Source organism: Fundulus heteroclitus, chromosome 14 (assembly GCF_011125445.2).
Source record: "Fundulus heteroclitus isolate FHET01 chromosome 14, MU-UCD_Fhet_4.1, whole genome shotgun sequence".
NCBI classification, from domain to species: Eukaryota; Metazoa; Chordata; class Actinopteri; order Cyprinodontiformes; family Fundulidae; genus Fundulus; species Fundulus heteroclitus.
In genome coordinates this window covers 14,108,834-14,136,482 of record NC_046374.1, presented here as the reverse complement: position 1 = coordinate 14,136,482, position 27,649 = coordinate 14,108,834, and the positions used below count along the sequence as shown (strand labels likewise).

General features: G+C 40.0%; 1 protein-coding gene across 1 annotated transcript; it reads left to right on the top strand.

Moving 5' to 3' along the window:
• The first annotated feature begins 344 nt into the window (after positions 1-344).
• shtn2 (shootin 2) lies at positions 345-23,665 on the top strand. Its single transcript, XM_012854447.3, has 17 exons — positions 345-491; positions 1,871-1,920; positions 2,307-2,367; positions 3,100-3,194; positions 3,317-3,509; positions 5,892-5,989; positions 6,281-6,362; positions 11,166-11,260; positions 14,902-15,054; positions 15,151-15,295; positions 17,903-18,029; positions 18,814-18,869; positions 19,023-19,120; positions 19,251-19,271; positions 19,365-19,418; positions 19,532-19,676; positions 23,400-23,665. The coding sequence occupies exons 1-17, from the start codon at positions 458-460 to the stop codon at positions 23,594-23,596; spliced, it is 1,704 nt and encodes a 567-aa protein (XP_012709901.2). The 5' UTR covers positions 345-457; the 3' UTR covers positions 23,597-23,665.
• The last annotated feature ends 3,984 nt before the right edge of the window (positions 23,666-27,649 follow it).

Below are 27,649 nucleotides of genomic sequence, written 5' to 3'. Positions count from 1 at the left end.
ACTCCAGCACGGATGCTAATAGAGGAGCGAAAGCAGCTTTTCCTTTGCTCCGCCTGCTTGAGTGACATTGATCCTGCAGCAGAGAGACAGAGTCGTCCCCAAGAGGCCGCATGCACAAAGCAGGGCCACATTTTTCTCTTTTCACTTTGTGACACTGGTGGAAAAGTTCACACAGCCAAGCCAAAATAAATCCCCAAACACCACAGCTTGAGGAAAAATGGAGTTGAAGTCATTAAGGGAAAAACTACTAACCATGCTTAATGCCATGTTTTAAGTAAGGGATAAGTTCCTCATTTTGTATTTTGACGAAGGGGGAGGGTTTATCAAGAAACACCACTTGTTAGTTTCAGTATAAACTGGCTGCTTTTGAGAGAAACACGGGTTTCTATTTGGCCTCAATTGAGCAGCTTTCCATGTGTTTTTAAGGGGCTAAAATTTCACCTTTGCCTGCAGAAAGATGTGGATCCAAGATGAGGAGAGCACAGTTGCAGGTAAGGATGGATAAAGTAAACAAAGTGTTGCAAAATGAATTTCATAATCTGATGTTTTTTTTATGGTAGAATTTTTTAAAGTGGTGATAAACCAGAGAAAAAAAACAATCAGTGATAAAGTGATGTTCCCAGTGAGCATAAAATGTTTCAATGCTGTGCAGCTGGCCAGTAACTACTATGTTCCATTTGATGAAAAACTTTATTTCCTTACATTTTGCTACTTCAGTTTAGAGCGTTGCTTCACGCAGGAGCGCACTGCAGGGTGTAACAAGGTCAATATGAAAACAGGCGTGTGCGTATTTTCACATATCAAGCTTCAGCTAAACAGACTTTATCTGGTGAAATAAGCTTTGAAGCAGCCCTCGCCACTTTTAAACTGTAAAAGCAAATGTTGCAGACAGGAAACACCTTTCAGGGCACAGCATTTGTAAAGCACTTCAAGAAAATATTTGCTTACGTTTTGGCTGGCTAACAATGCTAGCAAGGTTCTAAATTAAAGGGTTATTAAACTTTTCAAATGAATTAAGACTGGATTATTATTATTATTATTATTATTATTATTATTATTATTATTATTATTATTATTATTATTATTATTATTATTATTATTATTATTATTTAATTCCAATGAAAATACAGATCTTTCTAAATAGTAGAGTATTCTTACTCATCTGGGTGTTACTTTGTCATCTAAAACGCATTATTGTGGCAGAGGCTAAACATGGCCCCAAAACTGGGACTTTCAGGTTGTACAATGCTCAAAGAAAAACCAAAACACAAGAGCCCCATATTAAAGTTCAGGAATGAATTGAGAAAAAAAGTTTAAAGGTTTCCAGGGGAAAAAAAGGCCTTGATTCTTCGAGAAGAACAGGAAAGCCCAGCCTGTCAAAGATGCATATTAATGAGCTGCAAGACTTCTGGACCAATTTCCTTTGAATCAATGAGACACAATCTTTATTTTAGGACTATACTGTTTAGTTTCCTTGTAAGATTACATGCAAAGATTAATGAACTCAAATAAAGGCACCTAACTTGATTATCTTAAACATCTCATCTAAGTAGCTTAATGCATTATTTGAAATGCTCTTTAACAGGGCAGGGAAGACAACATGTCAGGCTGGTGAACAAGCTGTAGCGGGATGACTCACTTTCCATATCAATGCGTCCAATGTGACAGAAATCGAAACATGTTGACCGCGGTTTCTCTGCGATTTCACTTCCTTTATTTATCTGGCCGAAAAGCATGGAGAACTTCCTTTTCCAGTCACGCTGACTGGATGTGAGGATCTCCTGGTCCTTTTCAGACACCACAAACCGATTCCCAGTCTGTGTGCTGTGTGCTGTGTGCGAATGAAAAATGCTTTGTTTTCTCCTTGCAGACTCGGATGAAGAAAGTTGTTTATCTTCTGAAGATTGGGCAGATATTCAGGTACTGCTGTTACAGTGTGCATTAGAGACAATCAGCCGCACACGGAAAAGATGAATCCTGCACAAATATGTGAGATGCGTTGACGCCTGGATTTTTACTGCCTCTCGTTGAATGCTTTTTTTTTTTTTTTTTTTAAACAAATATCCTGGTGTAATTTAGAGCCGCATTTAAAAGAAAGGGAAAGAAAAGAGCCAAAATTGCAAAATCAAAGTACACTAGAGTGTCCACGTTTGCAGTCTTGATTACATTAATAACAGCAAAATCATTTCGGCGCCTCAGGTGGAGCCTGACATAGTTTAAAATGTGAATAAAAATGTGCAGCATCAATTTGATGTTAGCAGATTGATGTGTTTTTCTTTGCTCACTTGCGCTGATTTGATTGTTAGTGCGAGATCCTGGAAAAGCAGAGAGATGAAGCCAATCAGAGGCTGACGGAGCTGGAGGAAGGTGAGAATTTTACAACAGCTTATGATCTTCTCATGTTTGTTTCCACTGATAGAGTGACTTTCTTGGCACACAACAAAAATGCAAAGACAAAACAAGACAATAACGCAACAAAAGCTCTTTTTTGTTGCGATGTGTTGTGGGTGTTGAGCTTCGGTCATTCCTGCTAAGCCATGTTCAGAGTGAATACATGTTTTTTTGAAAGCCCAAATGACCCAAATGTACAGAGCCTCGCATATGAAGCCATGCTTATCAAACTATCTCTGTTCTTTTGTTTTTCCTGTAACACATTTTGAATAAACCTGCTTAGGATTGTTAGCATACACAAAACTTGAAAGCATTGGCCGCACAATTGTCTAGTGTTGGGGTTATCAGTCCTCAGTGGCCCTGCATGTTTTACATGCTCCTCCCGGTTCAACATGCCTGAATAAAATAAATGGATCATTAGCAGGCTCATAAAGAACATGTGGGTACTTGAGCCATTGGAGTCAACTCTGTGGGAGCAGAGACACATTTAAGATGTGCAAGACACCAGTCCTCGAGCTGGAGACCCCTGTTCTGTCACCTTAAATCACAGTTTTTTGGTTTTCACCTCACAAAATGTCAAATGTTAATCATATGGATGAATACCTGTGAGGCACTCTAGATATACCGATAAATAAATAATTTAAATAATTCAAATGCTTCATTCTATAAACAGCTATGGCTAAAATAATCTGTCTTTTCTCCAATCAGTGTCCAGTAACCTCCTGAAGGAGATAGATATGCTGGAGATCCAATTCCAGGTGGAACGCTCCTGTAGGGAGAGCGCTGAGGCTCTGGCTCTCAAAGTAGGCCTAACTCTTTGTGTCACTATCTTTTTTTTTTCCTAGAAATGAATTTAACCTAATGAAACAGCTAAATACAGTGGCATCATTCTCTACATGTAACCATCGTCTCTTCTGTTGCACAGGTTAGCAAAGAGAACAAAGACCTGAAAAGGAAGAGCCAAATGCTGATGCCGCTGATCTCCAACCTGCCAGAGAACCTGGTCGCAGCCACCTTTGACCCAGAGGCCGAAGCAGCGGTAGACGGCGACGTGGTTGATTTTGGGGAATGTAACAGTGAGGGCAACTTGCTGCTTGAAAGTCAAGCCAAGATCACAGGTTAGTGGCTCAGGCCTTGGTTTAATCTGATTTACAATAAAAACAGGTTCTCACATTTTACACAGCAGTGACTGCAGACGGTGTGAAAGCCTCTCTGCACTTATCTGCACGTCATCCAACAACTCGATTAGCCGAAGAGAAAATATCTGGGCACCTTTAACAAATAGGCTGCAAATCAAGGTCCTTTTCAGCATCACTATTTAGCAAAATACAGATTTTATCTGCTTTTGACTCTCTTGTCAACATAAAAGTAGAGTTTTTTGATGAGGAAATACTGAAAAAACTTAGTAAAACTCTATTAAAAATAAATTAATCACTCAACTTTTTAAAACAAGGAAACATTTGCCTCATGTGCCCCATGGATAAGATGTGGTCAGGCTGTCACAGTAATGCTGGTGATGCAGTGCAATCCCTTTCATCTTCGTTGGAGAAGCCAAAATGTTGCTGGATTTGAGTCCCCAGCTCAAGTTCAGGTTATGGTGTCTGGTTTTTGTGTTGCTGTGTGATGTTCAGGCTATATCAGGCTGATTACAGAATGTTATGGTTTGACAAAGTAACGATTCTGGTGGCTCGCACTTGAGCGAGCAGGTTTAGGTAGCTTAGGTGGCAACTTTAGTTATTGTGCATCATTTTTTTTACAATGTAACGAGACTCTGTTTTCTGTAGTTGATTTAATTTAAACACCAGGGGCCTCATTTCAGAAAAGGTGTGCAGCTCTCATACTAAACATTGGGGACAAATCCTAAAACATGTGGTGCAAAAAAAAATGATGATGTATGGTCACGGTGCCTTGATAGATCCCAGTTTGCACGTGTACCTGGGACTGCCCTGTCCTCTTCCATAATTCCACATTCAAATCAGTAAAAATACCCAGAATGCAACCATGATGCGTCCATATAACCACGGTGCTGTCAGACAGTCACAGAGACACCTCATGGGAAATTGCAGCAAACCAACAGCTTCTTGATTGACACCAGTGACTCATTAAAGAAATTGGCTGAGAATGTAAAGTTTGTCTGATCGTACCTGTTTTGCTTTACCGTGTTTGTCAAATTCAAACGGTGCTGTCTGGCTGCTGCATTGAGCTCAATTATATAGCTGAGTGAATATGTCTCCCTAACTTCGACGAGGAAGTCTGTCCCCACGCACACTTTGAGAAGGACTTTAAAACGAGTCAGATGTTATATAAAAAATACGAGCCAACAATCGCACACAGAACCTGCTTCTGCAGACACAACTATTAGAATTAGAATATTCATTATATAGGATCTCTGAGTACAAGCTCCCTCTGCATACTGCCATCGGCGATGTGCTCCAGCAGCGCCAACGCTGCCATCGTTCCACTATTAAGCTCAACTTTATGCAGCTTTTTATGAACACGTGGGAATAAATTCGAGGTTTATTTTTTGACATCTCTCTATTGTATGATGCTGAATCGGATTTATACAATAAAAGCTCAAACTCGTGTAAAAACTTCAGGTTCGATACTCAAAACTGTGAGTTATATTTCAGCAGATTTAGGTGAGCTTCAGTACCTTGTGTTTTTTATCGTCAATTAAAGAAGTTTGCGTAGCTGGCGCACATTTTCACTGCAGGTGAAACGTTTGGGTGGATTTCCGCACACTTTCATGCATCGTTGATTTTCGTGCATGCCAAATCGGGCATTAAACATTGTGCCACAGGTTTTCTGTGCGTACGCAGATGAGGCCCCAGAACATGATTCTTGAGTGTGTTTTAAAAAGGAAACTACTCTAGCTCTGAGTTGCTACAACATTTAATTTTCTTTTGCGATCAATAAAATATTTTTGAATTCAATTCAACGTTTTGTCTAGTTTTTGCCATCTCTTTAATATGTTGTCTTGCTTGGGACAATAAATCATAATTAGCTGAAATTATAAATTAGTCCACTTACATGCAGTTTTATTATATCCACAAAGGTAGCACACAGAGATCCGGGGGTCCTTTTGTCTTGAGAGTTAATGAGTGCTCATAATCAGGAAGTTGTCAGGGGATCTGGACCTTTGCTTAGCTCTTCTTCTGCTTTCCTCAGATTTTGTGTTGTTCATCTGACAATTTATTTTGCTCACTTCTAGCAATTGTTCTGAAAGGCTTTCTGCCATATTTAAAAAAAAAAGGTCTTCTGCAGACCTTACAGCAGGTTGCTGGATGGAAAACTGTCATAATTAGTTTACAACAAATGCTGAGAACATTTCTGTTCATACGTGCCTACTCCAAGGAGAAAGTGTAACACTTTTAATGAATATGTCTAAAAAAATGCTTATAAATAAGGCCCATTAGGCTAATGAGCCAACCATGTAGAGAGGATGGATTTATTTAGTATAGCAAAATAATGGTGAACTTGTTTCTCTGTGTTTGTATTAGCGCTGCAGGCATCAATGGACGGCCTGTTGGCTGAGAAGCTACGGCTGGAGCTTCAGGTGGAGGAACTGACCAGAGAGCAGGTCCACCTCAGAGAACAGGTACTGTCATTAAATACCACTTTATGAGTGTGTGTGTGGGTTTATTTCTGCGTAACGATGGGGTCTGTAGGCTGATAGGACGGCAACGGTTCAGGACTCCTACATGTGTGGACTGTGATGCCTGCAGGTAGATTCTGGATTTTTAGTTTCAGGGTTAGAGGTGACGTAGAGGCATGTTTAAAGAGTAAGGTAGGTAGCTACATTGGTGATGGTTAAAAAAGTGCTTAAGATCACTGTTTTTGTTAAATTACTGAAACATAATGTAGGGTGCATGTTACTCTTTTTCTTTAGGTTGCTGTGGAAGCTGAGGAGAAGGAAGCCATTCTGAGGAAAATGACCAAGCAGACTAAGACCATGAGTAAAATTAAAAGAGGTATATTCTGAGTATTCAAGTCATGTTTTCTGATACTGTCACGAATGTTGCAGTGGGATATTTTACTCTCTGTAGAAAGCTTTGCCATCTACCAATAACCAAACACAGAGTTAAAACATAAAATTGTCTTTAAAAGGAACATTCTCTATGAAAGGAACAAAATTAGGAAGACTAATTATATAAAGTAAGAGTCTTAAACCCCATCTTCTGGTGGTCCCAATTGTAGATAAAAATCAAAGCTCCATTTAAAACCTTTAAACTTGTACAGCCCAACAAAAGTAATTAGCATCCTTAATTTTTCACATGGGAGCAGGCCACATGTGGAAGCAGCAGCTGCAAAGATCAACTTATTATTAAATCTTGAACACATACTTTCAATGAAGCAAGTAAGGTCTGCAGTACTTTAGATGTTCTTCTTGGTTCTTTGATGACCTCTTGAGTGAGCTGTCGTTGCCCTTTTACAGTAATGTTGGACGGCCATCCACTCTTGGGATGGTTCACCGCATGTTTCATGTTTTCGTCATTGATAATGACTGTCACTGTAGCTCACTAAGGTACTAAAGAAATGGGAATAGTTTTGCAATATTTTCTAGATTGATAGATGTCAGTGACCTTATTTCAAGAATCAAGAATCAATCTTTATTGTCATTAAGTGACTATAATGAAATTCTGGTGAGGCACCAGCTCAGAATTCACACAGATTCACAGAGACACAAAACCAGACATAATTATTCAAGTTGTTTATGCACCGACAACACTTAATTAGCAAAAATTGAATCTTCAAGATGCCCTGCGATAGAATGCCGACCTGTCCAGGGTGTAGCCTGCCTCTTGCCCATTGACAGCTGGGGATAGGCACCAGCACCCTTCGCAACCCCAACAGGGATAAGCATGTTGGAAAATGGATGGATGGGTGGACGGATAATCTTCAAGTTATAGGATTGTGCAATTTCCCTGAAAAGCTAAAAGTGTGCAAATAGGCATTACCATGTGAGAGACGTAACCTGTGGTACCAGTAGCATGTGTGTAACATGTAACAGACTATGAACTGGGCTGGTGGTCTATTGATTCTCAGCAGGTGGCGACAGCCCACACTGCTTTGGGAAGGAAGCTGTTTCTGAATCGTTTACCTGATGGAAGTGGGACAAACAGTGCATAGCCTGGGCGGGAAGGATCTATGGCAGTACGTCTGGCTCATTTCTGGTCATGTGCAACATAAACCGTGTCTAGGTCTGGTAGACGGCATCCCACAGTCCACTTTGCTGACCTCACTGACCATGCTAAATACATCCTCTCCTGTTCAGTGCAGCTCCCATACCACACAGTTATACTCAGACACAGGATGCTTTGACTGTAGCTCTATAAAAGTTTATGAGCAATTGAGTAGAAAGTTAATTTCAGTTTCCTGCGAAAGAAGAGCTGTTGTTGGGCATTCTTAACCAGGTGGGAGGTGTTCACAGTCCAGGAGTAGTAGTAGTAGTAGTAGTAACTTTATTTGTTCTAGTATGGCCAATTTTTGTGCAGTAGTAATAAACATTCACATTTCACACATAAAAGAACAAGAAACACATAAAATATAAAAGTAAGGTGAATAAATATATATAAATATGTGCACCGCAGAGAATGAATAAAGCCAAGCGTTTAGCAGCTGGACAGCAGAGGGAAGAAAGGAATATTTGTATCTATTTGTCCGGGCTGGTGGATATTTAAAACGGGAACCAGAGGGTAGAAACTAAAAATTGATTGTGTAGGGGATGGGTGTAATTATCCAAGATGGACTCAGCCTTCCTAATTACCTGCTTTTTGTATATTTTAGTCATGTTTTTCGGTTGGACGCCTGTGATTTTACTACATACCTTAATAATCTTGGATATGGCATTTTTTATTCTTTACGTTAAGAAGAACAAACCAGCAGATGGCAGAGAAAGTGAGTATGGACTCTATAAGGGATCTGTAGAACATGGTCATCAGAGTCTTGTCAACCTGAAACCTGGCTAGCTTTCTGAGGCAGTATAAGCGCTGCTGCCCTTTCTTACACAGCTAATTACAAGTTAATTTGTCGTCTATAATAGACCCAAGATATTTATACTGGTGAACAATTTCAATGTCTTGCCCATTAATAATGGTTATAGAGGGGTTGCAGGTCTTGTGCCTGTCCTTTGTTTTGGTGACATTCAGTTCCAGCATGGCTGTGAAATAGTCCATGATGGGTCTATGTGCAGTTTCACTGTTTCCTCCAGCAGGCTCACAATGACAGTGTGGTCCGCAAACTTGACAATGTGGCGATTGTCAGTTTCAGAACGACAGTCATCAGTGTAGAGGATGTAGAGAAGTGGAGATAAAACGCACCCCTGAGGAGAGCCTGTAGATGTGAAAGAAAAGTCCAGAATAATGGTCGTTTACTCCCACTCGCTGAGAACGGTTGGTGAGGAAATCCAGTATCCAGCCGGAGATGCTGGAATCCAGTTGGAAGCGGTGTAGGAGCTTTTGAACCAGTAGGTGGGCCTGGATGGTGTTGAAAGCTGACAAACATTGTCCTGACATGGGTTTTGGGGCCCTCAAGATGTTTGAGGATGAGATTCAACAGGGTTATGGTTGCATCCTGGAGCCTTTGTTGGTTCGGTATGCAAATTGCATGGGGTCAAGCAGGTGATTAGTTCTCAAGATAATGTTCTTTTTGGCCAGCTTTTCAAAAGACTTCATTACAAGAGAAGTGAGGGCTATGGGCCTGAAGTCATTCAGGGTCTTTGGGTGGTTATTATTCCCTATGGGAACTATTGTGGATTGTTTCCATAGATCAGGAACTGTCTGAAGGGCCATAGACAAATTGAAAATATGTTTAAAAATTGGGCCACGCTGCTCTGCACAGCAGGACAGCAGACGGCCGGATATGTTTTCGGGTCCAGGGCTAGTTTTAACTTTGCAATATTTAAAGATCTTTAAATATTGCAGAGTAGTCAGAGTAGTCATATTGCAGAATGTCCAAGAACTTTATGCTCTCCACACCCTTCACCACCTCCCCATGGCAGAGAAGAGTGTGTTTAGTCTTCCTAGATTACGGGTCCTCAACCCTGATCCCTGGGTGATTAACTGGCCTCTGCAGCCCTTTATGGCTGCTAAGGTCATTTGATTCAGGTATATTGAAGCAGAGACATATCCAAAACATGCAGGACAGTAGATCCCGAAGACCAGGGTTGAAGACCCATCTCTAGACCTTTTGTAGTCCACCACGACCTCCTTGACGTTGCTGGTGTCCAGGATGAGGTTGTTCCTGAAGCACCGCTCTGTAAGATTGTGGACCTACTGTGGTTCTCATCATTGTTGGAAACGAGACCAACCACAGTGGCGTTGTCCGTAGAACCTCACATCCACGTTTGTGGGGATAGTGGAGCAGTTATGTGTGAAGAGTGTGAAGAGAGCTGGGCTGAGGACACAACCCTGTGGCGTTCCTGTGTTGAAGATCATTGGGGCCGACGTGAATTTCTCTATCCTCACCACCTGGGGCCTGTTGCTGAGGAATTTACTGATTATTGAACGGGGCGTGATGTGCTGCTTTTTAAGACCACCTAGCCTAGTTCATGTTGTTGCATATGTTCCATTTAAGTAATTTCTTGACTCCACAGGTATTCCCTAGGCATGTGTGTGGCTAGTAAAACTGAACCATATGTGGTTAATCACAGTTTTAATTGATGTGTTACTGGGCTGCGCTATTATGTTTTCATACCCTGTCTGGTTGGTTTGGGCAGATTTTTTCCGATTGTCATTGGAAAAAAGCTTTTTGTATTTTTTCAGGTTATATTTGTACAACATAGAAAATAGCTTGATGGTTTGAAACACTGACAAAAAAACATCCAATAACAGAAGAAATCCATAATAAGGAGTAAACACTTTCCCCCAGCATCGCATATACATTTTTTGCACCTTTATCTTTAATATTGTGTAAATATTGTGTAATATTTACCGCATTGTGTGGGATTTGCAGTCAGTAAGATACAGCTGTTATTTGACACTTAAAATGTTAATGCATCTTCATTTAGTTCATGTTTTCTCTCCATGACTCTGCTGTGTCTGACCAAGAAAGATACATTACAAGGAAAATATAATTTTTATTTCCTAATAATAGTATTTAAATGACATTTAATCTCTTGAAGTTGTGACATTTTGGAGAGCAGCTGCCTCACCTGCACAATTAAAGCCACCTCTGTTTATCTTGTGATGGACAAGATGATTTCAGTCAAAAAATAATAGCATGGATTATCATTTGGAAAATATCTTCCCACTTTCACCCATGTGGTCAAGAACCTTACCTACTGCAATAATAGGGTGTTCTACCACGCCTCTGAACGATAGTATCTCATGATTTGCACATGATCTCTTAAACTACAGCATGATTTCAATGTCACTAAAGGTGATCTCAGGTCATTTTGTACTTTATCATCAAAGTCACTGATGACTGATGGACTTGAAAGTGTTAAATCATCTAATTTTTGTGGCATGGTCTCACCACATAACCATGCACTTGCAAATACGAGCAAACACAGAATCTGAGGTGCTGAAACGTTGAGGCAGAAATGGGAAGTGAACGGGGCAACGTAAGGTCACGAGAACCGATATGAATAGTCAATACGCTGCTTTGCATTGAGATTTGAAATTGAAATTCCGTTTATTTCCCGTGGACTAAATAATATGTTGATTTCTTGGGGAAAGGGATTACCATAATGAATGCCATGAATCAGTATCTCTGTGTTTGCGTGGAGTTTTTCCTCATTTTTTTTTTTTTTTTCTTCCTCTGTGCACATTCAGTCTCCCAGCTTGTCACCGAGGAGTTCACAGAAATGTCTCAGAAGCTGGAGATAGAGCAGGGCCTCCGGCAACATGCTGAAGTCTTCGCCCACAAGGTGTGTGCGCATGTGTGTGTGTGTGTTCTCATCTTCACGCAGAAATATTTTTGTCACACATTTGCACCTGTGGATGCTGAGGGTGACAGGTCGTGCCACAGGAAGGTAGAAGGGGTGTTGGCGCTGACCTTCGGGTGGCCGCGGTGAGAAAAAGGACAGGGATACGTGTGCACCGACGCACACACGCACTAAAAGAAACAACACACGCACACTCGGACACCGTCTTGGTGTCAGGGTATAGCGGAGGTGGCAGGTCACCAAGGTAGTGGAGGTGGTGGTGGGGGTCTCCGCTTTCACACCGAACCATCAGATTTTGGCTCTCTCAACGAGGCCTGGCATTCACGCACACACAAATAAAAACAGACACTCCCACACAGACAGAGAAAACATCAATTCACTCAAAATCCCCACGCCCAAACAAACACACACACACACACACACACTGAACACAGTTTTTCTTGTCCCAGCTGCTCCTTTAATAAAGGCTTTTTTTTTTCTTTCAAAACACCCCCTTTCCCCTTCCCCTCCCATTTCGCCCCCTCCCCTCCCCATAATTAGCGTTCATCACTGCTGCCGCAGGAGAATAGCGGCCTTTAAGCACAACCTGTCTTCGCCTGACACCTTTATGTTTTGCCCAAGCATATAGCAATTGTCGTCTTTGTGCGCAGCGTCCTCCATTTACCGGACAGGCACACAATGGGCCGCCTTGCAGGGGTCCTTACCTGTGAAAGGGACCCCCAACTCCTTACACAATTCAGCCCCTTTACTCTCAGTTCAGGGTAAAAGACCCCCCCTGTGCTGAATGCCTCTTGTATGCAGTGCTATTTGTCTGTTTTCATGTGTTTTGAAAACAACAACCATTCACACCTCTTCCCCGCCATGCGTGGTGGTATAATGATGTGGCTCCTCAAAACAGGAAACAATTTGGAGCTTTTTTTTTTTTTTTTTTTTGTGCGTGTGTCTTTGTTTCTTTGTGTTGCCGTGTGTGCGTGTGTGTGCGTATTAAATAACTGTGCTAATTGCTGTGTGAAAATTGCTCTCCTCTGAAGGGGGACCAAAGACCGGAGTGGTGTAATTTGCAGCGTGAAGACTTGGGATGCACGTCGCTGACGGAGACCTCACCAAATCTGAGGCTTCAGTTTGTTCTCATGCTACGAACGCAGAAATGAAAACCTTTTCCTTGCTCCCACTTCCTGTTTTTTCAACTATGTACTTAGTCATAAAAATGCTCACTTAACCGATGTGAGAGGCAGCGAGTAGATGTGGTCGGGCTTTTTTTTTTTTTTTTTTATGTGCTTGGTCTCCATACCTGTGGCTTTAAACAACTTTTAAACCATCACCTGCTGGTAAATATTTTATTTCAAGAACAGTTCTAGTATTAAGAAAGAAAAATAAAAGAAACGCACAGTTTTAGTGATTTTAAAGAGAATTTTTCAGCTAATGTTTTACAAAATGAACAAAAATATACCAGTTTTGCTGGTCAGTTACAACCCCCCCACCCAAAAAAAAAAAAAAAAAGAAACAATGGAAAGAGCTTGAATAGAAGATTTTTGCCACATTTTTTCAATAACATAAATGCAATCCCCAAAGAACAAAAGCTCTCAATGACAACTTAATATATTTTTTTTCAGAAACAAACAACTTCCAGTTTATTTTACAAGGTGAAAGCTGAGACCATCTATTATTAAAGAAACATAAATCATATGAGATAACATCTACGTTCCAAAGATGAGCTTTTTTCACCATTTCTATAACAACATAGAGTTAACTCAAAATGATTCACACCCCTGGCAGATTTAGATTTGACATTATTTTCCCTTGACCAAGAAGTTGCTTTTAGGTAGAAAACGAGACAGGTATAAAATAATAACACCTGACTGATGTCAGGACTTTGACTAGGCCACTTAAAAGCTTTCATATACTTCCACATAGAAAGCTGAACTTTAAAGATAGCCTTTAACCTAAATCTGCCCTGGGTTTGAATAACGTTGGGTTAAAAACATAAAGCTAGCCAGGGAACCACCTCATGGCTGTAGTTTTCGTAGGGTGTTACGGTGCGAGGAGACGAAACAGATGGTTTAACATCAACAGCTTTCTTTACAAACACTGTTGCAAACAACGGTTGGTGTTTGTGAATATCACAAATAGCTTTTTTTACACAAAACTTAATAAAAGGTTTTGTTAATTTTCTGACAGCATTTTTTAATTGAGCTTTGATGAAACTAATCTCAGTTTTAAGTTGAAAAGAGATAGATACATTCCGTTGAATGTAGATAATGGCCCTTAATAAACTTAGCTGAAAGAGGAAAATGGCATTACTAAACTTAAAACTAGAATTTCAACTTAAAGTCGATAGTTGTGTTTAAAATTTTGGCAAAAAGTCAATAATTTTGATTATAATTCCGTGGGAAGCTGAAAATGTTCCTAAATTAAGCTGAAAGTCATACATTTTGTTTATAAATTCAAATTAAAGTCGCTTAGTAAAAAAACAGCATTCAGCAATGTTGCTAAAAGTCAGAACTGGTATTTATAAACCTAAAATAAAAAAAAGGTGTTAAAAATTTCAATATGTCAAAAACTGTGTTTATAAATTCAGCTAAAAGTTAAAAAGGGAGTTTATAAATTACAGCTAAAGGTCAAAAATTTAATTTATAAAGTTACGGAAATAATATATATTATATTTATATTATATTTTCAGCTGAAGATGCTGCTTGGAGTCCCTAAAATAAAACCAAAGCTCTGCTTTCTGGGAACGCTGTCATAGTTCGGCCAGACAAGAAGACACCTGCTGTCAGGCAGGTTTACTGCTTTATGCACCATAGTATCCTAAGATCACTAAAGCATTGGGACATAAATGCAAAGCTCAATACCAGAAAGCACATTTTTAAATGTCCCATTGAAATTATCACCCTGCAAATCTGTAAGAGCTTAATTACACGGTAGTGGCATGAGCGAGATGGCAGAAACCATTCCTGGACGGCATAGATTATGATTAGGCCTTGTGCATTTGATAAACTTGTGACTTCTGTTGCATTTGTAATTTCTTTTGTTAGTAAGTTTTTTCTAGAATAAACAAAATTAGCTAATTGGCTTTAATACTGGTTCAACAACAAGGGCAGAACACAATGCAGAAATAGGCATTATAATATACGTAAAAGCACTTGGCAGAATATTTGTAAAAGCACAAAAGCTTTGTTTGGAACTTGATTCTTTAGTTAATAACTACAACTGGTGTATTTATCTGTAACAATGAAAAGAAAAAAAAAATATCCCTCTGCAAATTCTCTGTGAACTGAGGAAAAGCCAGAATTGTTTCTTCATAATGGGAGCATAACGATGCTTTGTCTCACAGAAAAACCATCCTGTTTACACTGATCCCACTCTACAGTGACGCCGATGAGTAATGACGCCTCCCAAGACATTGTTCAGCAAAACACATGGTTTGAAAACATTTTCCCCCGCATTGTGACAGCCTCCCGGGGAGAGAAATTTTACAACCAGCAATTCAGTTCCCTTCATTTTCCTCTAATGGTGGTTCATTGTAGTAGATGTATTTCTTTTCTATTTCCTTCAAAGCAGATGATTACACGGATTTGTTGAAAATGCTAGAGGTGAAGCCAGATTTGGTTTTGTCTCATCAGATGTTGGTGGAGCAGAAGGCGGTCCAGGGACCGAGCACGATGGAGATGTGTGGCTCTGAGGCCGACAGGCAGCTTCAGCTGCAGGAGGCGCTGAACCAAATACAGCACATCAGCAAAGCCCTGTGCAGCATTCAGCACTACTACCAGGACCAGGTGGGTAGGACAGGGACCGAGCACAGAAATATGGATTTAGGATGTGGTAATGTTCCCCCGCCCCGTGCATCAAATTACTCTTGTATTTGTGGACAGGTAAAACAGAGCTCAGGTGCCGAGGCAGACGACAGTGAGTTGCAGTACCTGAAAGAGCAGCTGAAGAAGAGTGAGGAGGAGAAGAGGACTTTGGAGAGTCAGCTGTCTCAGGCCAATGCATCAGTCACAGAGCTGAAGGAGGAAGGTACCAACTGTTGAAAACATTATTAGCAATAATATCTAATGCTTTCCACAGAAAATGAATGAAGCATCATTCCCAATTTTGGGCCCACTTCCAATCCTGGGCTTTTGTAGAGCTTTGGCTCAGTGAAAGTTTTTTTTTTTATCCAATTCTGATTTCTCTTTACTATCCCGGTCACACTGTTACCCATCAGCCTTTTGTTTTGGTCACACTGGAAGACTTTGATGCCATAGGAAAATATGGCTGCCACATCCCCCACCAGCGCATTTAATGCTGTAGCAGCCTGCGACATGCAGAACGGTTCCACCACATGACCGCCGTAACAACACGCTCCATGCTAACCCCAGATGATGCTGTGGTGGTTGGAGAACCAACAAAACTGCAGCTCAGAGAGCAAAGTCAAAGCCACACCGCGGGCCCAGCGTGCATACACTCACCGTTCAGAACTGGAGCTCACCAGAACCACACAATAAACTTCACAGACATCATAGGGCTCAACGTCACCTTCAGACCCTCATCATACGCCTTTTTGTTTGTTTGCTTGCTTATATTTTGTGCTAATTTGCAGCTTTGTGTATTTCTTTTTCCAGTCTGAGTCTCATGGTATCCATTTCCCTTTTTGTCTGAATTTTTTTCACATCCATTGATGAACGCCTAACATCTCATTCTAACACGTCTTTCTGATTTGTACCTGGACTGTGTCTCAGTGTGGGAATGTTGCATCTCCTCCTCCTTCTTTTTTTTTATCAAGTCAAACTGTCTCATGCAATAAGCATAATCACATTTTTAGGTAACAATCTTTGTTTTGGGAAAGTCTTTTTTTTTACCTTCTATATCATAGGATTGTTTCATTTTCATGTTCTGTAAAGCACTTTTTTCCTTGTGATCATTTCCCATCTTTTTGTGCTTTATTTGCATCTGGATTTGCTTACATTTGTGGTCATTGTCTAATTTGTTTTCCTTTCACACATTTTTAGTTCAGTGCTTTAGTTCAGTCCTGCCTAACAGAAGGACCTGTGTATGAAATCACTGATATTCATTTGTCTACCATGTTCCTGCTAACTGATCACTTCCATTAACACGTTAGGTTTTAACTCATGTGCCCCAGAAACAGGAAATAGGTTTTGCAGCAGACTTACTGGCTTAGTCATCTGGATGATAGGAAAAAAGCTCCCTTCAGCTGAGCTTTGAGAAGACAGTCTGGTCATTGCCCAGGAGAGCATGGCTCCTCTGATCTGGCAACAAATTGGACTTTTCAATCCACCCATCAAGCAGAACTTGAGTAATTTAGGTGTTGTTTTCGATCGATCAGTCACTCCTGTAGATAACGCAAAAAGCAATTGTATGAAACAGTTTTCATCATTTGAGAAACATTTTCAAACTAACGTCGGAAATTGTCATTTAAGCTTCTATATCCTGTCGTCTAGAAAGTTGTTTCTCACTTTTCCCGCGCACCAACAAAAAAGCTCTTTGCTGCCTTCAGTTGGTCCAAAACGCTACATCGAGGTTCAAAACTGGAACAAAAGAAAAACCTAAAACTACTCTAGTTGTAATGTCTATGCAATGATCACCTGCTCGTTTTATGGGGAGTGGGTGGCGCAGCACGGTTGCGTTCAGAGAAGGCTGCAGGTGCCTGGTTCTGTCCCCACAGACTGCCACTGTGGGTCCCTGAGCAAGACCCTAAACTCCAGATTGCTCCCCAGGTGCTTTAAAAAACTGTTCACTACTTCCTTAGGCAAGACAATTTTTGTTGGATTGTACAATTGCAATGACAACTAAAGATTTCTTCTTCTCTTTTTAGTATTACAATCCAGACTAACTTTCTGATCCCTGCTAGATCGCTGCAGCTCAAACCTTCACGTAATAAAAAAACAAAACGTACTTATAGTCCGAATGACCAGATATCAAACTCCAGGGGACTGTTTGTTCCAGTGCAAAGTAGTGTGTTTAGTGTTTAGATAAAGATATTGTAACTTTTGTTTAATTTGTTTTTTGTCTTGTGGTTCATGTTTTAATGTAAATCCTGTTTTAGTTCCATGAATTGTGATTTAATTGTTTTTTTTTTGTGAAGCACTGGTTGTTATCTGCAAATCTGTGCTATATAAACAAAACATCCATCCATCCATCCATCCATCCATCCATCCATCCATCCATCCATCCATCCATCCATCCATCCATCCATCCATCCATCCATCCATCCATCCATCCATCTACCCACCCACCCACCCTCCGATTAATATGTGCTCCAATGAAGATAAGTGGAAAAGCAGCATATGGTAAAAGAAAAACATCAGAGACCCTTCAGAATACCCAGGACACCAGTAACTAATAAATCTCTAAAAGATAAGGAAGTCAGATTCCTTAAAAGCAAAAAGAAAGATACAAAATACTGTCGCTAGATCTTTAAATCATTGCCATGGCCAATTAGAAACATTTCCATCTCATGTTCCTGTGCACCGTTGATCTGAACCTCAGAGTTGTTGGACTGAGAGGTCTAATTTTAGATCATCTGTAATTTTCAACAGGTACATGTTTCATGACGTTTCATGTTAACTAGTGTAACATAAAACCCAGACAAGCTCTACATATTTCCATTGTCTTTCTTTATAGTGAAACAGTTACAGCAAACGATGAGCACAGAGGAGAAAAACGAGGAGCCGAAGAAAGTGACCGCTCCTGCTCCACCTCCTCCCCCACCTCCTCCACCGCCGCCATCCCTACCCAATCCTGCTTTCAAGTATGTCAACCTAAAATTAGGACTTCTCTCTTCCACTGAAAGACATACAGGTTGAAACAGTGTTTTAGATGTTTCCTTTCAAAAGAGACATTAAAACATGCAGTTTATTACTGAAGAATATATTTACTTCTGACCTTCTCACCATTGAATTCAGTTGTTCTAGCAATGTCCACGAATCAAATTCCAGTGTGATATGACTATACTTTGTCATTCGGGTGTTAAAGCCAGGCAGGAAATTTCCTCATATAATATGCTAAATATTTCATTTTCAACTTTTAGTGGTATTATTACGAAGCGATTGGGAATGGCGGCACCTGAGCCAACACAACCTGAACTAGGTCATAAAAATCATATTCTGAGGGACAACGTACGCAGAAATCATCTACTTTCTAAAGAGCCAATAGCTACAGACCTCCAAAGTTCATGAGGCCTTCAGATTAGCTAAAGAACAGGGCACAGGGAGCTCCATGGAGGGGTTTCCATGGCCGAGTAGCCGCATCCAGGCCTTACATCACCAAGTTGAATGCAAAGTGTCAGAAGCAGTGTGCTTCTGGGAGAATAGTAAAAAATAAAGTCCCATAAGCACACCCCTAACCCTGGTGGAGAACCTTTCAAGAAGCATTGAAGCTGTTATAGATGCAAAGGGTGAATGTCATAGTAAAGGAGTGTCTCCCATTTGTATGGTGAATACTTTTTGAATTTAGTGCATTTAAGCAGTGTGTTTATAGTAAAGGTGAAAGGCAGTAAGGTTACCACTAAACTGTCTTTCTGCACATGTGTACAGCTTACAGGATTTCCTCAGGAGCAGGAAGCAAGGAGTCATTGCAGTTGATGACGGCAGTAAGTTGTAATCATTTCCTTTATCTAAGGTGCAAAGGTTTAAAACAGGAACTCGTTTTATTGTTTTGGTGCTAATAAAATAATCTGTGCTCATCTAATACTCTGTTTAAAAACATAGATTTTAAAAGTTATGTAACATGACTTTCTTCTAAGAGCCAGCACCACTGATGGACATCAAGGCAAAGGCAGTGGATGAAATGATGGAGAGAATAAAGAAAGGCATTATCCTGAGGCCCATACAAAAAATTCAGGTATGCAATACATACTTCATTTACACATTAGACAGTTGGATAAAAGGCTTACTAAAATAATCAGATACAAGGGGCTAATTTTAAAGATAAATCTGATTAACTTGAATGTATTCAACTCCTCTGCTTGCAGGACGAAGACAGCTCATGGAGGGTGAGCTAAATATTTTTTCCCCTTTTATTTTGAAACAATTAGGATCCAGTTTCAACAAAGCATTTATATTTCAAACGCTATATCTTCTCATAGGACCAGAGAAGTGAAAACAGGAAATCAGCCGTGCTGGAATTGAAGGGGATGCTGGTAATACATTATTAGCTATTCTAATTCCCAAAGACAAACAGGTGCTGAGTGGATGTTTTTATTTTATTTTATTTTTTCATTTTGTTGTGTTGTTTTACTCTCTGCTGTTTTAGGACAACATTAAACGGCAGCACCTCCACAGGGTGCCCTCCAGGAGGGTGATTGGCAGGAATGAGGCTGAGCTGCAGATGGTCCTCCAGAGAAGAAGAAGAGCGATGGGAGAAAATCAGGACAGATTGCCCTCAGCTCAAACCAATGGTACGGTAACGTTTACTGTCCTCTGTGTCCACAGTGATGTACCGTGACTTTTTAAAAGATTTCGCACCCCTTTAAATTTTGCACATTTATTTCATAATGCAACCACTAATGTCAGTATGGTGTGCTATATAAACCACCGTGCTATTCAAATAAAGGGGAACTCAGCCGTTCTGGAATTGAAGGGAATGATGTTAATACTGCTCCTGCAGTGGGCTTTTATGTAACAGAGCAGCATATAATTGTAAAAAGGAAAACAAGGAAACATAGTTTCAAAATTTGTTTGAAACGGTGTGGTGACAATATGTATGCAGCCTCCTTAACTATGATAGACTAAAATCCAGTGCAACTGATTGCCTTCAGAAATCAGCGAATTAGTAAGCAGAGTCCACTGGTGTGTGTTTCAATGTCAGTGTAAATCCAGTTGTTCTGTGACGGCATTAATGTCATGTCACATATGTTTTAGTTTTCACTGGGTTTTGTATAGACGTTATGTTAGGTTGTTTATTATTGCCATTTTGGTCTCTCCATATCAGTTCATGTCTCTGTTGTGAGTTTCTTGTTTGTTTCTTGTGTTTTGTCCTTGGTGTGTTTGGTTAGACTCATATTTAGTTTTAGTCCTTGTGTTCCTTTGGTAAGTAAATCGTTTTGCGTTTTGGTTCAGCTCCCTCTGTTCACTCTCTCCCTATTTTAAAGGCCTTGTTTACGTTAATACAATCCATTGAAAAGGGGATTTTTTTTCTATTTCTGTTGACACATGTACACGACAAGGTTCAAATTACGTTTTACGTTTACACGCAACAGTAGACATGAAAATGGTGTAATTCCCTCACCACGCCACTACTTGGTGCTGTGCTCTTTCAAACCCAATGAACATACATATGCATACAAAAGCTTTCTGCCTAAAAGCGATGAAAACTACCAAACATTTGCAAAAACAGAGAATAGTTTTCCCATGAACAGATGAAAAAAAATTCAGCTGTTGCTTAGTGTGACTTTGAATCACACATTTATCAGCAGCAAAAACAACACTCCGCCATCAAAGATTATTGATACTTTCTTCTTCTATGGTTCGTAAAATTGTAGGCAGGCCACTCTTTGTTTAGAGCTGAAAGGAATGAAGCTGCATATTCACAACTCTAGAAACGATGCTGTCTAGTTGGCTCTGACTCATCTCCAGCATCCCGACATCTATGTTAGGATGCTATTCGTGGACTTCAGCTCAGCTTTTAACACTGTGCTCCCAGACATACACAACCTGGGATTATCTCCACTGCTCTGTTCCTGGATCAGTTAATTCCTCACCAACAGGCCCAGGTGGTGAGGATAGGGAAAATTACATCTGCCCACTGATCCTCAATGCTGGGATGCCGCAGGGTTGTGTCCTCAGCCCTGCTGTCTTCACCCTTTCACCCACAACTTCTCTGCTGTCAACCCCAGAAAATTGGTTGCGAAGTCTGCGGACGACACCACAGTGGTGGGTCTCATTCCCAACAATGATGAGAGCCACTACAGAGATGAGGTCCACATTCTTACACAGTGGTGCTCCAGGAACAACCTTGTCCTAAACACCAGCAAGACCAAGGAGGTCATAGTGAACTAAAGGAGGTCTAAGAAGATCGAACACGCTCTTCTCTGCACACAGGGGGAGGTGGTGGAGTGGGTGGATACCATTAGATTCATTCACATCTCCTCCAACCTCTCCTGGACTGTGAACACCTCCCGCCTGGCGAAGAAGGTCCAACAAAGGCTCTTCTTTCTCAGGAAACTGAAACGAACTGGACTTTCCACTAAGACGTTAATAAGCTTTTACAAACGAACATTTTTGTCTTATAGTCACAGCGTGGTATGGGAGCTGCACAGTCAGGCCCGTATTAAGACAATGTGGTGCCCCTGGGCACTATACCTCAAAGCCCCCCCCCCCCTTACCCGTGCTGTACTCTGGTCAAAAACATCAGACATAATCACGGGGATTTCAGTAATGTAATTTACTATTTACTAACTTACACAACTACATGTAGGCATATGAGCAGTGAGCGATATTCAAATATCTCATTTTTAAAATGTTGAAATCAAAAAAAATCTTGATTTATTTATCATTTATTATTATTGTGACATCAGTGTTCACAAAACGAATAATGCATGGTCTTTCAACAATTTCAAGTAAATAATATACCAATTTATGAAAAATATATTTTTAAAGCATGTGTCATGTGGTGCCCCCCCATGGTTGGTGCCCCTGGGCACTGCCCCACTGGCCCTTATGGATAATCCGGCCCTGTGCACAGTGCAGGTGAGGAAGTATTTATCATGGTTGGTAAGGACAGCACAGGTGATTGTAAGATGCCATCTACAGGATCACGACTCAGTCGATGCTGCACGAGTCCAGAAAAGGGTCAGACCTATTTCTACATATCCCATTGCACGTTGCAATTCAATGATTATCCCACTTCCATCAGGTAAATGATTCAGGAACATTAAATAAAAAACTAATAGACTCAAAAACAGCTTATTTTCAAAAGCTGTAAGAGCTGTCTCCAATATCAATAAACCACCAGCCCAGTTCATCATCTGTTAAATGTTACAAACATGCTGCTGTTTCCACAGGTTCTTGATCAGATGACAATTATTTACACTCTGTCTCTTACATTCTAATGTTTATTTACACACTTCAGTTTCTCGGAGAATGTCTGTTTGGACATCCATGCAAATTGCACAGTTCTGTAAGTTTAAGATCTAAATAAATTGCACAGTATTTTACTGTGTGCATGAGTGCATCAAACAACAGAGCATCCGCGAGATACACTCATGCAACTGCAGAGTAATTTACATCGTCTGTGAAGGGGCTGATATCTGTCTTTTGCCTTGAACATGAGTCTTATTAGATGCTAAGGACTAGTTGCACACTTTCAGTTTCTCGGGAAGTGTGTCGGTCTGTGCAATCAATTGATTTCATGGAGGGAAAAATGGTCTTGTGTCTGCGTGTTATGTGTAATCTGTGTGCATTCTGAGCCGGCGTGTCATCAAAAATTTCATTATAAGGTAACACATGGTGACAATAAAGATTCTTGATTGTTATCTGTCAAAGGCAGTTCTACAAAGTACTGGTTGAGGGGAGCTACACAGAGATGTACTCCACACTTCGAATATAAATCCTCGCCCACATTTCACTTAACTTTCTGCTACTTGTTATTTGTGTTAGCCCGTCACATGAAATCACATTAAAACACATTGAGGTTTGGGGTTGCTGCATTACTCCAGCACTTTGGTCAACCCCGGTTGTTTTAAACGTGCTTTATGATTAAAGGTTGAGTTGAGTTGAGAATTACAAAACAGGAGAAAGTTCAGGGGTTGTAAATATTCCATTTGCAAGACAATGTCACGTCCACACAAATGTTGCATGCCAGGATTCTTTACCTTGTCTTTTATGTAGGTGATAAAATCCCTTAACTGAGACAGGCTTTATGCGTTTGCACTGTTGTAATTTAAAATGATTTTATCCACACACGTAACAGAATTAGATCTTTAAAAATAATGAGTGACGGACCGGTACACAATCACTCTATATTTAAAAAAGGTAAGAATCAAGAGCTCCTCGCACATCCTGACTACAATACTTGAAGCAGAACAAACCTCTTTATCTTAACGGATCTGTTCCGGTGCGTCCTGTAGTTCTCATTCTTCGTGTTCGTGCCTAACCTGAATATGTGCTGATCTCTCGGTCAGATCTCCAACCAGGGCTGCAGCTTGCCCCAGCAGCGGGTGACAGTCCCTGGGCCGGTGAGATCGGCAGTGCACCTGTGCTCCGGAGGCTGAAACAGAACCGGGAGAAGAGAGATTCCCACATCAGAGCATCAGCGCTGATCATCAGCCACGGAGCCTTACAGCAGCCTCTCGACCAAATACAGAAAATATCATCCTAATGCCTTGTCTACAGATGCACCCAGGAAATATTGCCTAATTTTGGTTAATGTTAAAATAAAAATAGATTATTATACAGCCTATTGTGTTTTTTGGTGTATTTAACTAGAAGCCCAGGAAAGTTTTTTTTTTTTCCATTTGTAGGTCCTGGAAATCTAAAGGGAGTCTTATAAAGTGCCATTTAACCCTAGCTTTAAAAAGCCAGTGCTTCTTGTGGCATATACCTGGGCTTTTTCAGCTCTATTTAATGTCCAGTAGCCTTTTTTTTCTCGTGTTTCACCAGATGTAGGTTACAGCACTTTTTTTTTCCTCAAAAGAAAATGGATAAAAAATGACCAGAGCCATTAAAACCCTTCTATGAATACCCTCGCCCACTTCCCTCCCTGGGTGTCTCTTTCTTTCCCGAAGCGTGATCTGGCGGCAGAATACAGGCTGCCTCTTATTTTGGCACATTAAGGCTGTCACACCCCGGGCCCAGAGGCGTCGCTGAGATAAGAGCCTCGGGTGAGCCGCGGCTTCCCTCCTGAAAGTTTTTAAATAAATGCAGCAGACCCCCTTTTGTTTTCTCACCTCTGCTCAGACGCCGCATATATGTGTGTGCATGGATGAATGAGTGCGCACACCTTTGCCCCACGCCGCCTATCAGCCTCTGCTGAAAGCAGTCCAAGAGAGGAGGAAATGACTCTCACCTTTTTTACTCTGACACCATTTTAGTATCTTCACACTGTTTCGCATTATATATTTACTTTTATCAGAAGGTTTGCCTTTTCACTCCCAACTATACATTTTTTATTGTTTTGGTCCTTGGTCTTAAAAGTGTCACCTTTTAAGAAGAATTTCATGCCACCTGCTTTATTTTTTTTTTTTTTTTGTTACTGAATTTTGATGTGGGAATGAGCTTTTGTGTGAGACAGATCCGAAATCTCAAAAATGCAGAACATGTTGATGACCCAAATAAAGATGGAAGAAAATGCTCTCTTAACACGTATTCAGGAGTGAATTTCTAATTATCTGCATTGCCTACCATCAAAATAAATATGACTTTAATGACAACATCAGTTTGTTGTTATCCAGATGTCACTGAAGCATCCCAGTGTTTTTTCATTTAGATAAATCCCTTTATGAACCATTTCAGAAATCTGGACATAACCACAGTGAAAAAGCAGCTGTTCCATTTTTATTCTTTGTTTTTCAAGTTTAAGCTTTCCTATATATGTTTTTGAAGGGCATGAATCATATTTTTTTCTGTCATGTTCAAGCCAGTACCATACCATACCATACCATAACATACCATACCATACCAACCTTATTTATGAAGCACTTTATACACCGACAGGACAAACGTGCTGTACACAATCATAAAATACAATGCGATTATAAAACGGATCGAATATAAAATACATATTACTATGCAACCGGGGTTGATATTAGTATACCTTTAATAAACAGACACAATAAAACAAAGTGAAACCTCTCAGATTGTGCCAAAAGCCAAAGAAAAATGATGGTAGTGAATGATAACCGTATTGACTTGTATAAATTGTATACAAATCGTATATGTATAAATTTGAGAAATTAGTTGTTGTTGTTTTTTTTTAATGCAAAAGCAAAAGCGAACACAAAACAAGCAAAAAGGCAGCTAAGTGTAGTAAAGAGGCCCCAAACTCACACCAATGCATTAAACCACATCCACCAAGAAAAATAATGAGAGGGGGGGGGGGGGGGAGGGGGTCTAGGCTACTAGTAAAAGTGAAATAAATGATAGAAACATTGATGGAGGGACCGCAAATCTCACTATTCAAGCTCGAACTCACTGCAGAGGCGCAAGTCAGATTTGCTTTTATACCCTACAGGGGCGGAGCTACTCACACGTCAGTTCCTCCAAGTGACGTCACAAAAACCTTTAAACCATACCATACCATTTTATTTCTAGAGCACTTTAAAAACAGCATAGACACAAAGCACATATGTATAAATATATATACAGAGTTGTTCTCCCAGCAGCTCCAACGATTTGTGCAATATTAAAGCATGTCAGTAAAACATAGCAGTGATGAGCAAAAGCAGCGTAAAGTCACCCTTTTCCACCAAATAATCAGTCCATTGTTTACTTTGAGAGTTCAACTGCTCTACAGTAATCTAGCTGCCAAAAAAACATTTAAAAAAACATGCCGTTGACACAGCCTGTCAATCCCCTCTAACTTTAAGTACGGCCACAATTGATTGATTAAAGAAATTTAAGACATTGATCTACAATATGTCATTCATTTGGCTCAGACACTGATAAAGAACCACCTTTAGCATTAAATCTAAGTGTTGATGGTAAACAAACAGAACGGTGGATATTTATCATTGGCTGTGATTTAATACCTTGATCTGTGGACGATTTTTCGTGACAGACGTCAAACAAAAAGTATAAACATGCTGTGTAAAAATTTATTTTCTTTCCTGATTGACTTTGTGCAATCTTCTAGAGATATCTGTTGTCACAGTGGTGTGAGCTGTGTTGTGTTGTCGTCCCTCAGCCTTTGGTGGTTCCTTTCAAAGCAGCCAAGGCCTCAATTGCTTTATTATCCTGGAGCAAAAACTATTTTGAACGGTCACTCCATGTTTGGTGGGTAAGGTGATTTATCATCACTTCCCTTTACTTACTTTCATAAAGCTTGGCTATATTTCCTTCATAGAGGATCTTTAGGAGCAGTAGTGGTGTTCACTCTGTCTCTTTTCTGTATTTCTACTTAGTAATTCAACGTACTTTCCGTGGACATTTAGTTTTTGTCTGTTTTAAAACAAGGAAGAGTTGTACTCTGATGTAATGTAACCCATATCATCATCGACATATGGTGCCTTTGTCTTTCACAGATGCATGGCTCCAGAAAATGCAGAAAAGTGATTTTTTAACATTACTGCTTTGAAAAACAAAGGCATATGTATCTAATTTAAATATATCACGGTTTTGTTATTCTTTTTAAGGTTTCCTGGATCTAAAGATGATCATTTTGGTTGTATTAATGTAAGTCTTCGAATGAATTATATAAGTCCCATACCAGCAAAACAGGGAAGTAACCATATATCTTGCTCTATCTATCTATCTATCTATCTATCTATCTATCTATCTATCTATCTATCTATCTATCTATCTATCTATCTATCTATCTATCTATCTATCTATCTATCTATCTATCTATCTGTCTGTCTGTCTGTCTGTCTGTCTGTCTGTCTGTCTGTCTGTCTGTCTATCTATCTATCTATATATATATATATATATATATATATATATATATATATATATATATATATATATATATATATTCAATGGATTCTGAACCTTTCAAACACAGTTTCTTTTAAGGTTAACAGTGATCAACCTCTGCCTGCCTCTCTGTTATACAGCTTTACACGTCCACATTTCCAATATTAACTTTTACCCAATACTCTACTCTGTACTGTACTGCTTTGTCTTATTCATGTTCCATTTGTGCTCACTTTGAGCAAGAGAAACACCATTTTGTTTCACTGCATTTTATATACAGCTGGAACAACAGTATAGTGCTTAAAAAGCTCCTAAACCTAAACTGAGTGGCAAATAATGAGAGGGACGCTTGTCCCTAATTATTTGGGGGGTCAATCAAATCCTCCATTTAATGTGCTTGGAATTAGTACTTCATATAATAAACATTATCTGAATAAATTGGATTTTCTTCCACTGGCACACACTACATCTGTAATTTTGCAGAGCGATCTTTTTGCCAGGAAATAAAACACACTGGAGCGTGAAAGTAAAATGTCACCTCAGGGTAATTGTTATTTTTTTTGGAAAATATTACTCTCATTCCAGATAATTTTGACCACACAACCAAACTATTTTAAAAATGTCAACAGCAATCGAACCCAAGTGCTAAACTTACCTGATAGACAACTCGCAGATACAGTGCTGTGAAAGAGGACGTTTATCCTTACAGGTATCTTTGGCTTTTGCTCTTCTGTCTCAATTAAATTTTCCAGATCATCATTAATGGAAAAGGAGCAATCCAAACAACTCCTGGCCCTATGTA

What these genes read in the sequence shown, in the direction of transcription:
- shtn2 (XM_012854447.3), top strand. Translation starts at nt 458, where the DNA reads ATGTGGATCCAAGATGAGGAGAGCACAGTTGCAG. An exon ending in CTGAGGCTCTGGCTCTCAAA is followed by an intron (nt 3,195 to 3,316) that starts GTAGGCCTAACT and finishes TCTGTTGCACAG; the next exon opens with GTTAGCAAAGAGAACAAAGA. An exon ending in GGCCCATACAAAAAATTCAG is followed by an intron (nt 19,121 to 19,250) that starts GTATGCAATACA and finishes CTCTGCTTGCAG; the next exon opens with GACGAAGACAGCTCATGGAG.